At 34.5% G+C, this 12,854-nt stretch overlaps 2 protein-coding genes across 7 annotated transcripts; both read left to right on the forward strand.

Annotated features, from left to right (window-relative positions):
- Window positions 1,266-7,897, forward strand: LOC107622623 (putative disease resistance protein At3g14460). Of its 6 annotated transcripts, none has more exons than XM_016324612.2 (7): window positions 1,266-2,652; window positions 2,743-5,424; window positions 5,835-5,989; window positions 6,126-6,218; window positions 6,373-6,534; window positions 6,711-6,801; window positions 7,444-7,897. In XM_016324612.2, exons 1-2 carry the CDS (start codon window positions 1,497-1,499, stop codon window positions 5,406-5,408), a joined length of 3,822 nt encoding a protein of 1,273 aa, XP_016180098.1. In that variant the 5' UTR covers window positions 1,266-1,496; the 3' UTR covers window positions 5,409-5,424; window positions 5,835-5,989; window positions 6,126-6,218; window positions 6,373-6,534; window positions 6,711-6,801; window positions 7,444-7,897. The 6 variants fall into 6 exon arrangements, with proteins under 6 accessions (XP_016180098.1, XP_020970785.1, XP_020970781.1 ...); XM_021115126.1 differs by having other exon boundaries at window positions 1,267-2,352; window positions 2,464-5,424; XM_021115122.1 differs by having other exon boundaries at window positions 1,267-5,424; window positions 6,373-6,547.
- On the forward strand, window positions 11,561-12,606 carry LOC107626590 (ubiquitin fusion degradation protein 1 homolog). The gene has a single exon (XM_016329495.2). It carries the CDS (start codon window positions 11,582-11,584, stop codon window positions 12,590-12,592), a length of 1,011 nt encoding a protein of 336 aa, XP_016184981.2. The 5' UTR covers window positions 11,561-11,581; the 3' UTR covers window positions 12,593-12,606.

Consider the following 12,854-nt stretch of genomic DNA (forward strand, 5'->3'; position numbering starts at 1 on the left):
CAAAATTCATATACATATTATTTATATATAATAAAAATTGCTTTTATATTTGATTTTGTATTTTATACTAATAGTATTAAATGAATAAGTCATTGATCGAAAATAAACTTTTTAATCAAGTAGTACAAAAGAATTCAAAAAATGGAATACATAAAAAAGAATTCAAAGTTTTTCTTTTCACCCCTTGATCTGCATTTTTTTTTTTATAATTTTTGCCTCCTCTTTTGTTATTGCAGCTATTCTTTTTGTTCTCTTCTCTTTTTTTTTAATTAAAAATTAATCACTTGTATAAAATATATATCAAATACATATTAAAAATAGATTAAACAACACATGTAATACATAAATATATAGTAATTAATTTAGTTATTGTATTTTTTCTATGCACATAGCATTTTTGTATATTATAATAGTAATAAACTAAGATGAAAGTTGATTCAAAAATAATTGTGACTATATGTCTTTAAATATTCAATTGATTTTCATTTCCTTGAGATCTTTATTTTTGGCCAACCGAAATTATTGTAGCAGATTGAAAAGTTAGAGCCTCCACCAAGAATTTAAAAAAGCGAATTCTTATGCGAATAAACTCACTTTACATGAACATTATGATTATCATATATTTCCTTTCATACTTCTTATATTTATCTTAGTTTCTTTACAGATTTGATTAGAATCATGTTTATTAAAGTGATTGTGTAATCTGTTTTTTCTCTTACGTATTTTTAACCTGTTGTTTATTAAAGAAAAAAAAAATAGTAACAAATTAAGAATGGAGAATTGGAGATAAAATTTTTTAGTCCATAATAATATTTTCTAGATTAGGGAGTTTGTTAGTTGATACTTGATATCTTTTTACATAATATGTACATTAAAAATCAATTATTAATAAACAATAAATATTAAAATATAAATATATAAATATATTAGTAACTGATTCTAATAGATAATTTTAGTGTATAAATAATATTTTTGATAAATATTACTTAATACTACAAAACAATTTGTTAGCGAAAAATACCTTATAATTTGTTAAAAATATTTTTTATATGATACCTTTTACATAATGAATCGCCAGCCAAAAGTAATGTAATCATGTACGTATAATCGTTATTGTTTTAAGCAAGATTCTGAGAATCGATTTGAATTGTTCGGTCGAACCGTGAACTGATAAAATTTGCAGTTCGATTAGAAACTATAACTGCTAGATACCAAAGAAACCCTAACCAAACTACAGGTACCGCGTGAAGCCATTGTCTTAACACACTAGTTTCCATTGATCACACTTTAGATTTTTAAATACATTGTTTCATCCTTCAAAGAAGAGGATAAAAATGAAGTAAACTGCAAAGTCAGCTATGCACTCCACTGCATACAATTATTGCTGAATACCTTTACCTTGCAGCATTATTTCAATATTGCTCTCTCTTCCTTGCATTCTCAAAATCCAATCACTCACTCATTCATTCATTTCCTGTTGTTCTGATCATCGTACCATGGCTGAAGCACTTCTTTCTGGCTTCATCAACGTTGTTCTTGAGAGGCTCCTTTCACCTGAGTTTGTCAACTTGGTGGTGGGCAAGAAGCTGGACCGGAAGTTGGTTGACAGGCTCAAGACTGCTATCTTGGCTGCTAAAGCTCTGGCTGCTGACGCTGAGCAGAAGCAGTTTGGACACGAACTCGTCAGGGAATGGCTTCATAATCTCAAGGATGCTCTCTACACTGCTGATGACCTGCTGGACCGTGTCTTCATCAAAGCTCAAATTCGCAGCAAGGTACGCACTCGGCTTCCTCACTTCCTTGATTTGTCCGGTAGGAAGATGGTGACCAAGATAGAAGAGGTGGTTGAAAGAATAGTAGATCTTGAGAGATGCAAAGATACCCTTGGTCTGAGAGAGATTCCAACGGGAAGCTCCTCATGGAGACCTCCATCCACTTCTCTTGTGAAGGGGAATGTGTTCGGCAGGGATGGTGACCAACAGGCACTAATCAAGATGCTCAATGACAACAATCATCATAACTTGTCCGTCATCTCTATTGTTGGTATGGGCGGGATTGGTAAAACTACTTTAGCACAATGGCTGTACAACAATAAGGATTTGATGGACGGGGTTGATCTGAAAGCATGGATTTGTGTTTCTGAAAATTTTGATGTTGTTGAGACTACAAAGAATGTTATAAAGGGGATCTCTTCAGGTGTTTGTAGTCTTGACAGCTTTGATTTACTTCAACAAGATTTGAAGGAAAAACTGTCAGAAAAGAAGTTCTTCATTGTTTTGGATGATGTTTGGAATGAAGATGCTGACAAGTGGAATAGTTTTATCACCCCTTTCCAACATGGGAGTAAAGGAAGTACTATTCTTCTAACTACCCGCAAGGAAAATGTTGGTCCAATAGTCCAACACTATAACTCTCACACTCTCAAGGAACTGTCAGATGATTATTGTTGGTCTATTTTTGCAGACAATGCGTCCTTTCCTGAATCAAATGGGAGCTCAGAACTGGAAGAAATAGGTAGAAAGATTGTCGAGAGGTGTGATGGCTTGCCGTTAGCTGCAGAAACACTTGGATGCTTGTTGCGCTCAGAGCATCGTGTTGAAGAATGGAATAAAATACTATTCAGTGACATTTGGCAATTTCCTACGGCAAATTGTAAGATTGTTCCTGCATTGTTAATAAGTTATTACCATCTGCCTGCTCATTTAAAACGCTGCTTTGTTTATTGTTCATTGTATCCCAAAGATCATAAGCTTGATAAAGATGAATTAATCTTGCTGTGGATGGCTGAAGATCTTTTACAACCACCAAGGAGGGGACAGACTTTAGAAGAAGTTGGTTGCGGGTGTTTTGATGACTTGGCTTCAAGACTATTTTTCAAGCAGGTTGACAATGATGATGAAAAGTATTTTGTGATGCATGATCTCATGCATGACTTGGCAACTTTTCTTGCTGGAGATCTTTATTGTAGATTCTCAGAAGAACTTGGTGAAAAGGAAGAGATGAGTATTCTAACTCGTCATTTGTCATATTGTAGATTCTCAAAAGAACTTGGTGGGAAGGAAGAGACGGGTATGCTAACTCCTCATTTGTCATACGATGATTCAATCCCTGAGAAAATATGCTCCTCTAGTAAAATAAAATCTTTGAGGACATTATTATATATCAATCAAGGAGCTTGTACCTGGGAAGATCACGCAACATTACCATGTTACATATTGTCAAAGAATAAATACTTGAGAGTTTTGTCCTTTGGTAGACTTAACATATTTCCTGATTCAATATATAAATTGATCCAATTACGCTATTTGGATCTTTCTTGGAGTGATATTGAGGTATTGCCGCAGTCATTATGCAATTTGTGCAATCTACAAACTTTAAAGTTAAAAGGTTGTTCTTTCCTAACTATATTGCCTAGTAGCCTAGGTGAATTGATCCACCTGCGCTATTTGGATCTTTCTAGAAGTGATGTTGAGACATTGCCCAAGTCATTGTGCAAGTTGTGCAATCTACAAACATTAAAGCTAGAAGGTTGTTCAGGGCTGACTATGCTACCTAATGGCATGTATAATCTTGTGAATTTGCGACATCTTGATATAAGGGGTACTCCTCTGAAAGAAATGCCAAAAGAAATGGGCAAATTAAAACAGTTGCACATTCTAAGCAACTTTGTGGTGGGAAAGCAACAGCAAGAAGACAATAGAATCCAAGAGTTAGGAGGGCTTTTAAATCTTCATGGATCACTTGAGATTCAGAAATTGGAGAATGTTGTTGATGCCAATCAGGCAAGGAGTGCAAGGATAATAGATAAGAAGCACATTGACGAGTTATTGTTGGAATGGTCTCTGTCTTCAGGTGATGTTATGGCTTCAGACGCCCAAACTGAAAGAGATATACTCCACAGCTTACAACCTCACAACGGCTTGAAAGAGTTGAGAATATGGGGATACAAGGGTACAATATTTCCAGATTGGTTGGGGGACTGTTCCTACCAAAACATGACAAGTGTATCTCTGAAGTCTTGCAAGAATTGCTGCATGCTGCCTTCACTTGGACAGCTGCCTTCTCTTCAGTCCCTCCGCATTCAAAGTTTTAGTCAGCTGAAGAGTGTTGGCATGGAGTTTTACAAGAATGAAGGCCATCAACATTCTTCGCCTATTGCACCGTTTCCCTCACTGGAGCGTTTGGAGTTTCATAACATGCCATGTTGGGAGGAGTGGCACTTACCTGACTCAGAAGCTTTTCCTCAGCTTAAGGGGCTTGAAATAAGAGATTGTCGAATGTTAAAGGGAGATATGCTTAATCAGGTATTAATGAAAATCGTTTTTTCTTCCTCGGATGTTTCCAAAGTGCGCCAACTGAAAATACAAGAAGATCATCAAGGATGGGGAAAACGAATGACACTTGATAGGGATAGTTTATCAATTCATGGATTTGAATCTGTGGTAGAGTATGCATTTAAGGCAAGGATCATCCACCATCTAACTTCCCTCCAAGAAGTACATATCTCAAGGTGTTCTTCTGTTGTATCCTTGGGGGAAAATTGTTTACCCAAATCTTTGCAAAAGCTCATAATATATAGGTGCAGCCAAATTGAATTACTCCAGCAACAACACAAGTATGATTTGGTACATCTACAGATAGAAAAGAGCTGTGATTCACTGACCTCATTATCGTTGGATGCCTTTCCCAATCTCAAGAATCTCCAGATAGACGAGTGTTCAAATCTGGAATCAATTTCGATGTCAGAGCCACCACATGCTGCTCTTCAACGTCTCTCCATCAATTATTGCCACAAATTTGTGTCATTTCCGGAAGAAGGACTGGCTGCACCCAACTTGACTCATCTCAGCGTCATAAAATGCCTCAAGTTGGAGGCATTGCCACGTGGCATGAATAGTCTTCTCCCAAATTTACAGTCTCTCGACATACGACGTTGCCCAAACATTTGTAGGTTGCCAGAGGGAGGTTCGCCGCCTAACCTGAAAGAGCTTAGTGTAGGAGAATGCGAGCAACAACTGACGGGTCTATCATGGTTGGGCAACTTGGACAACCTCACTCGTCTCACCATCTCAGGTAACGACCCTAAGAGCATAATAGAGTCATACCCAGAGGTGGGTTTGCTGCCTCGCCTTCCCTCCCTTACCACTTTACATATCCAAGAGTTTGATAATCTGGAGATATTCAACTGCAATGAGCTTCTCCGCCTCACCTCCCTCCAACAATTACACATTGAGAAATGCTCATTGCTGAAGAACATGGCAGGAGAAAAGCTGCCTTCCTCCCTCTTACTACTCAACATTAAGAGATGTTCATTGCTGGGAAAACACTGCAAGAACAAGCATCAACAAATTTGGCCCAAAATTTCCCACATTCCCACCATTCAAGTCGATGGAGAACAAATCTTCTGAAGAAATTTCTAAGCAGGTAATTATCTAATCTCCATTATACCACAAATTAAATTCACACATGCATATTCCTTTCCCTTAAAAGAAAAAGTTCTCTCTTTCTTTAGACAATATTAACTAGTTGAACTGATATGGCAACAAAAAAGATTGTATTCTTTTCCTTCATTTACCAGTGAAGCTCTCAGTTTGTAGTTGTAAGAAAAATCCTTTGTTGCTCTGAGAAAAAGTCATTGCTACATGTGAGATGCTTATTAACACTCATTTTTTCAATCAAATTGCATTCAAAGAGGAGGATAAGAATGACTAGGAGATGGAAATTGAAAAACAAGGAATGTCTCTTTTTGTTTATCGAGCATTGAGAATTTCTTTAGATATATTAAACAAATGGATGAGTCAAATTTTCTTTTTTTTTTTAATCGTCTTCTGCAGGTAGCTTGTGTATATGTGGAGATGTACTTCTCCTCTTATACAGTGGCAATCATATCTACGCTGTTAATATCTACACTACAATGATCAGGATAGAGAACGAAGACATGAAGGAGAAAGTTGGAGTGACACTTATTATTGAAAAGCTTTTGTTGTCGGTATATTTCTCGATTCCTCAGTATAATTTTACTTTTTCTTTTTTGCTTAGAGAAAAAATAAATGACAGCTGGATCTGTGAAAAGAGAAGAGTCCTAAAATGTTGTTTCTATTTTTGCCAATTCTTTATGATCACAGAGTCAGCTGTTGTGATGCAAGATCCATATAGGACAGTAAAAGGAATCAGCATGAATGAGGTGTATATAAGCTTTCAAAATAGAAGGATCTAAGGTATTGTTGTGTAATTTTTTTAACCATAGATTGAATCATTGGATAAAATTAATGGTATTAGATGCCTATACTAAGCTATTTCTAATACTTAGAGAAAAGGTTCTGTAATAATAACTATTTCTTCCTTTCTGGATTTGAACACATAATCAAACAGATTTCCCAAGGTGATGAGGGTATGTAGCTAATGCGGTCAAGATTCAAAGAATATGCTTTCCACATTTAAAGATGACAATCATATACATGAAATAGTCATTAGGAGGAGAAGTTGTAGTGAAGCCATCAGCAACAATTTCATTCCTATCTTCTTCACTCAATGGTGTGTGCAGTTTGTATGTATATCAAACCAATGAGCGTCATTTGTTTTCACTGTTGACTCTAAAATCAAACCAATGATCCAACATTGTGTTCGTCAGGTTCTGACATAATTGTGTGTGTGGTTTTTGTGATGACAAACACGTCGAGTCTTGAAATGTTTTTTAATTTGTGTTGCAGGAAGTACATTTGAGATTTGGTAACCATATCTAAATTATCTTCGTTCAGTCCAAAGTTCATCAGAAGTGGTGCTCTGTAATTTTAGCTTCAGGTTGGTATAGTTACTCTATTCCTCCTTACAATTTACTTTTCCTATTTTTGTTGGGAGAAAGAAAAAGACATGATGATAGCTTGATTTGAGAAGGAATTAGTTATATGTAGTTCAGGGAAAGATGGTATTTCTACCTTTCCCATTTTTTAATGTATATGCTAAACTAAATGTACTATAAATATCAACTTAATTTTGGTTCTTTAACTGCTGCCAAAGCTGTTACAATGCCAAAACTGCAATTCAGTGGTGGAGCTTGTAAATTTAAACAAAAAGATGCAACATTTCTAATGCATTCAAGTTTATTACATGAATTTATAAATACATCCGCTTTTGAAAATTTTGAGTTCTTAAACTACACATCTAGTCTAATAGTTGATTGCTTTTTTTTTCAAACATTTCATGAAGAGGATCATACTTTTACTAAATTGATAATTTAAATTCTACAATTTTGTGATCATACTATTGTTGAAATATTCTTTTAGAAGAATTTCATATCATTTCGTGTCTGTTTTGACATTTAGTCCTGCTAGCTACTTGAATATTATGCACTGGTATGGATTAATTTTGATATAAGGGACCTCAATTTTCATTACCATATTGTTACTAGAATGATAATTTTTTCTTTTTCGGTTGATTATGCAGTCACTATAAATCTGCAGTTGGAGAGTGGTTCAATCTTGGTTTTGGCTAAAATTTTGATAGCAAGTTCTGGATGTACTTTTTCATTCTAAATGGTTGGACGATTAAGATAAGATTTGGAGGGTGAGATATGGCTTGCGCACGCAAAGTAGCTCTGGTTTTGTAAATTTTTCATGTTTTTGGTTCACATTTATATGCATTGGTCCTTGGTTGTTTTGATTTACTATAAGCATGATTTGTGCACTCATTTGAGATTCTCTTGTATCCTTACTTGATTATAGTAATACTTCTTTTTTGGTCTAAATGACCCGTGATTTTTACCTCTCACATTGAGAGAGTTTTCCATGTTAAAATTTTGGTGTCTTGTCCCGATTTTTATTTTTCTGGTTTCTGTTATTTGTTGGCTGCCACTGTTTTGTGTATTGTTACGCCAATTATACTCTCAAACAGTTATTCCAATTGACGAGGTATTTGTCAAATTAGTGTTTTCTGTTTTTTAAAATTGGAAAGTTTTGCTTTCTAACTTGTAATGTTTGGAATTTGTGTGATTTTGCAACCGAGAAAGTACTTCTTTTCCAAGAAAGAAAGAAATAAAGCAGTTGCACAATTTTATATGAGACACTATTCATGATATTTCATATGAATAAATATAATAATTATTGCATCAGAGAATTCTATTTGCTAGGAAGTATTTCTTAAGAAATATCTTGTACAAAAGATTAATCCTGGGTTAGCAACAAACACATGGAACTATAGTTGAGAGAAATAGTATCAACTGATATAAGTTTCCAGAATACTTACCCTTTCTATTTTTGTTCAGGTATGTTATATATCAATTGTACATATGAGAAACTGTATATGTCATCTTAAGTAAAGAGTTACTGATATGCTATTAACACGTTAGAAATAGTATCAACTTGAATTTCAGCTATCTTGAATCTCGAGCATTATATTTTTCCAACATTTCTAACATATCATCTAAGTTTTTCTCTTTTTTTTTCAACCACTAACAACTTTGTCGCTTTGTTTTTTGATTATTCTTTGAACTAATCTTGCACAATGATGATGCTGGTTTGAGCCTCTAGTCCTCATTCTCTTCTTGCTCCTTGCTAATCTCTTCTCCAAATCCTTAACCCTTTCTGTCATGTCTGATATCACTTTCAATTGTTCATTCCCAGCGTCAAGCAACCTGTTCATCATATTTCTCAGCTTCTCATTTTCTTCCAATACTTCAGCATCACCATTCTTGAGTTTTCCATTATATTCAGCAACATGATCTACCTCTTTTGACAATCCTGTATCTTCTTTGTTAACACTGGTTACTTGTTCAGCAAGCTTCTCTCATTCTCAGTTTGTTCCTCTTGATGTGTTAACTTCTTTTCATTGTCCTCTTCCCTATGTGAGCCACTAACAAGTTCTGCAGCACGTTTTGCGGACTCCATGGTTGGCAATTCAGCTTCATTTCGAGTTTCTTCGTCACATTCAGTTGCTATATCTTGCTGCTCACCGCCCTTGAGTTCCTCTTCTTTTGAGATCTCAACCTTCACCCAGCCATCTGATGATTCGTCAGAAGATTGAACCTCTTCCTGCTCTTCAATCTGCTGTTCAGGCTTCGGTTGAGTGTCTTTTGCAGCAACACTGCATTGTTCTTCTTCCGCAGGTGGAACTCTTTCAACTGTGTCACACTTCACAAGTTTGGACTCTATTGTTCCTTCTTCAACAAGCAACCCCACTGGAAGCTTCGTTATAGATTCCATATCTTCATCACCCTTCACAGTTTCAGACTCTATTGTTTCTTCTTCGTTAAGCAATCCCAATGGAGCTCCATAATAGGTTCCACTTCCTCCTCTTCATGATCCGGTTCATGCTTCGAAAATTTTGTTCCATCATCCTTGTTGAATTCAGATGCTGCAGTATCCTCATCAAGCACCACCGCCGGCAGCACCACAAAAGATTCGACATCTTCAAGCTTTGTTTCCCCATCGTCCTTCACGAATTCGGATGTAGTCTCATCGAGCATTCCTTGGAAACTCTTTTAGTGCATAGTTGCACGATGAATCTTGTTTTGCTTTCTCATTTTGTTCTTCATTCTTGGATCTACGTTCAGCGCCATCCTCGTCTATAACTCCCACAGGTAATTCTCACAAAGCATTTGTGTCTGAATTATCAAACTGAAATTTCTTTTTTGATTGATTTTAGAAAGACGAAAAATTTTAGTTGTCTTAAAATAAATTTTAATCTCTAATCTCTAATACAAGTAAACAACTTTGATCTTATGAAAGTATTCTGCTAAAAGATTAATTTTTAGTTACTTAGCCAACATTTTGCTTAATAACTTTAAGGTAAATATCCATAATTTATGAATTTTCTTTTTCACCAAATAAGACTGACAAAAATCCAAAACTTTTTAATTTTCTCGACAAGAGCAACTGTTAGGAGAGGAGAAGAATCAAAGGATGAATTAATTTCAGAAGTTTGGCAAGTGAGATTACAGAGAGCTAAGCTATGCATGCTGCAGGCTTATATACACGAATTTGTTGCATCTGCTTTACACTTCATAACTAACTTTTCCAACTACTCAACTAACTTAACTAATTAACTAAATTGGCTGGTGTGCTAACACCAGCAAAATTTTTTAAATATTTTGTGACCATCTAAACTGGAGCTCGGTTTTCAGTGCATCTCACATCCCTTAACTTCTGAATAGTTTAGTAACACTGATTTCTATGGCTTGTTTGGAACTTGGTTATCTTTTGCAAACTGAATGATTTTCATTATTGAAGATATCTCATGTGAATGTGCAAGAGAGAGTGAGTGACATGTTTGCATATTATATGTTCTCATATGCCTAGTAGTTAAATATATGAATAAAATTTGGTGTGATCAATTCTGATGCACTATCTCAATTAAGCAATCATGTTACAAATTTTATCCACAGAGGAGTTTACATTGCAAGCAAGCAAGAAAACTGAGTCTTATTATATGGATTTGAAGCTGGTTGTCTCTCTTGGGTTGCAAATTCTGGAAGCATGTTAAGGAGCACAGTTGAGCTTCATCATGATGTTAATAATGAACAATTTGATGAAGAGAACCTAGGAAGAGAAGGTGATCAGGAATACTACCCTTCATATGCTGCTGAGAGAATTCTGATGATGATTTGCGTAGTCCTTTAGGCTGTGTTTGATTTTGAAAACATACGCTCAGAACAAAATACAAAAGATATAGACAAAAAATAATGTTTTTGTATTTTGTTTGGTGACAAATAAAATGTAAGGAAAAACTTATTATGAAAGTCTAATTTACTTTTGTTTTATACAAAAAATTTAAGAAAAAAATATAATAATAAAAAATATAATTATAAAAAATTAATAGGAATAATAAAAGAAAAAATAAAAAATAAGTTGTGTCTCTATTTCTGTTTATTAAAAAAAATACAAAATATATTAATTCAGGATATAATAATTGCGCTCTAATTCAGTGATTTTGAAGCTGATTTAGTTTAAGCACTGTGTTTCAAAGAGGGCATGACAAACCACCGTTTCATGAGAGCCCATAATTTAGTTACAACTTACAAATGTGGTAACTAACTATTTAAAGATAGATAGTTAATTCGATTAGTTTTGACTTTTGACTACTTTATGTTTTTTAATGAATATTAAGTTAATTTGTATTTTTTTTATTGTTCAAATCCTTCGTGATGAAATATGTTTTGCAAGAGTTTGGTAATAGATTTATAGGTTTCTAAAAGAAATATAATTCTTAACGAGTCTTTGTTTGTGACAGAGTAGAGATGAACTAAGGATTTTAATGAGAAAGTTCTAAGTTTGAGCATGAAAAAAATGACGATATGTTTTTTTAGGTAAAAACTCTCAACTTATTGATAATTGAGAGTCAATAGATGAAAATTTAGTCAAATAGATAAATTCAATTACAATTTTATTCTTTATTATTTTATCTTATCTTTAGTTGTTCTTATCTTATCTTTATTTGTTTTTATCTTTCTTAAACCAATACTCTATATATATTTAGTTTTACCTTCATAATACAATTCAATTCAATCAATCAAGAAATACAACGTATAATATTCTTTCTCTCTTCTTTTCTTATTGATCATATTGATCATCGTGCTTACGAAATACCAATGGATCAATTTGGCATGGGTGATTACTACATCGGCGAGGAAGATGAAGAAGTCTACGTGAGTCATGATGATGATGATTTTAAAAATTATTACCACTGTCACCCTGTTTCTTCTATTGAAAAGTCAAATTTGGAACCGGGCAATAAGATTATCATGCCCCCTTCAGCACTTAATAAACTTTTGTATGCTGGAGTGGAATACCCTATGTTATTTGAAATGAGACATCTTTCTAATGGAAAATTTTCTCACTGCGGGGTCCTAGAATTCTCTGCTGAAGAGGGAAAAATTTTTGTACCGAGTTGGATGATGAAAAATATGCACCTGGAAGATGGAGATCTTGTGCTTCTGAAAAGCACTACACTTGCAAAAGGAACATACCTCAAACTGCAGCCTCACACAAAGGATTTCATGGATCTCTCAAATATAAAAGCAACGCTGGAGATTAATCTGAGGAGCTTCTCATGTGTAACAACTGGTGACACAATAATGATTCCATACAATAACAAAGAGTACTACATTGATGTGATTGAAACTAAGCCATCTCATGCTATCAGCCTCATTGAAACAGACTGTGAAGTTGATTTCGCCCCACCTCTTGATTATAAAGAAGAAGTTAAGAAACAGTTGCCATCTACTTCATCTAATACGAAACAAGAGCAAGAAGCTGATGACACTGATATTCTAACAAAGATTGGAGAGTTTGTACCATTCTCTGGTTCTGCAAGGCGTTTAGATGGTAAGCCATCCACACCATTAGATAAACAAGCTTCTTCTTCCTCTTGTATGGCAAAACAGCAAGGTGACAATGAACACAAAAGTTCTGATTCCAAGTCTTCCTCCAATAATGTTTCATCTACAACTTCTGGGAAGCTTCTCTTTGGATCAAGACCACACAAGGCCTCTCAGAAATCCACTAATCAAGAGTCACATCACAAGGCAGAAACAACCCAGAAGCCACAAGAACCAAAATTCCAAGCTTTCACAGGAAAAAAGTATTCCCTAAGAAGTTGATCCTTTTATTAGGCCTTTTTTTTTCTTTGTCTTTTTTAAGTTTAATTTTTATTAGTCCAACCGTTTTTTAGTTGAGCTGAATTTGAAGGCTATAAGACTTTTTTTATTGTTATCATAAACTAAAGTAGAAGAGTAATTTAATAAGCATGTAAAAGAACAATAATAAATATTTTTACTGATTTTTTTTATATTATTCAAGACCAAAAAAAAGTTTTAAAAAAGTACGGACATATAGGTTTTTACAAAAAAAAATACAAAATAA

This window comes from Arachis ipaensis, chromosome B02 (assembly GCF_000816755.2).
Source record: "Arachis ipaensis cultivar K30076 chromosome B02, Araip1.1, whole genome shotgun sequence".
NCBI classification, from domain to species: domain Eukaryota; kingdom Viridiplantae; phylum Streptophyta; class Magnoliopsida; order Fabales; family Fabaceae; genus Arachis; species Arachis ipaensis.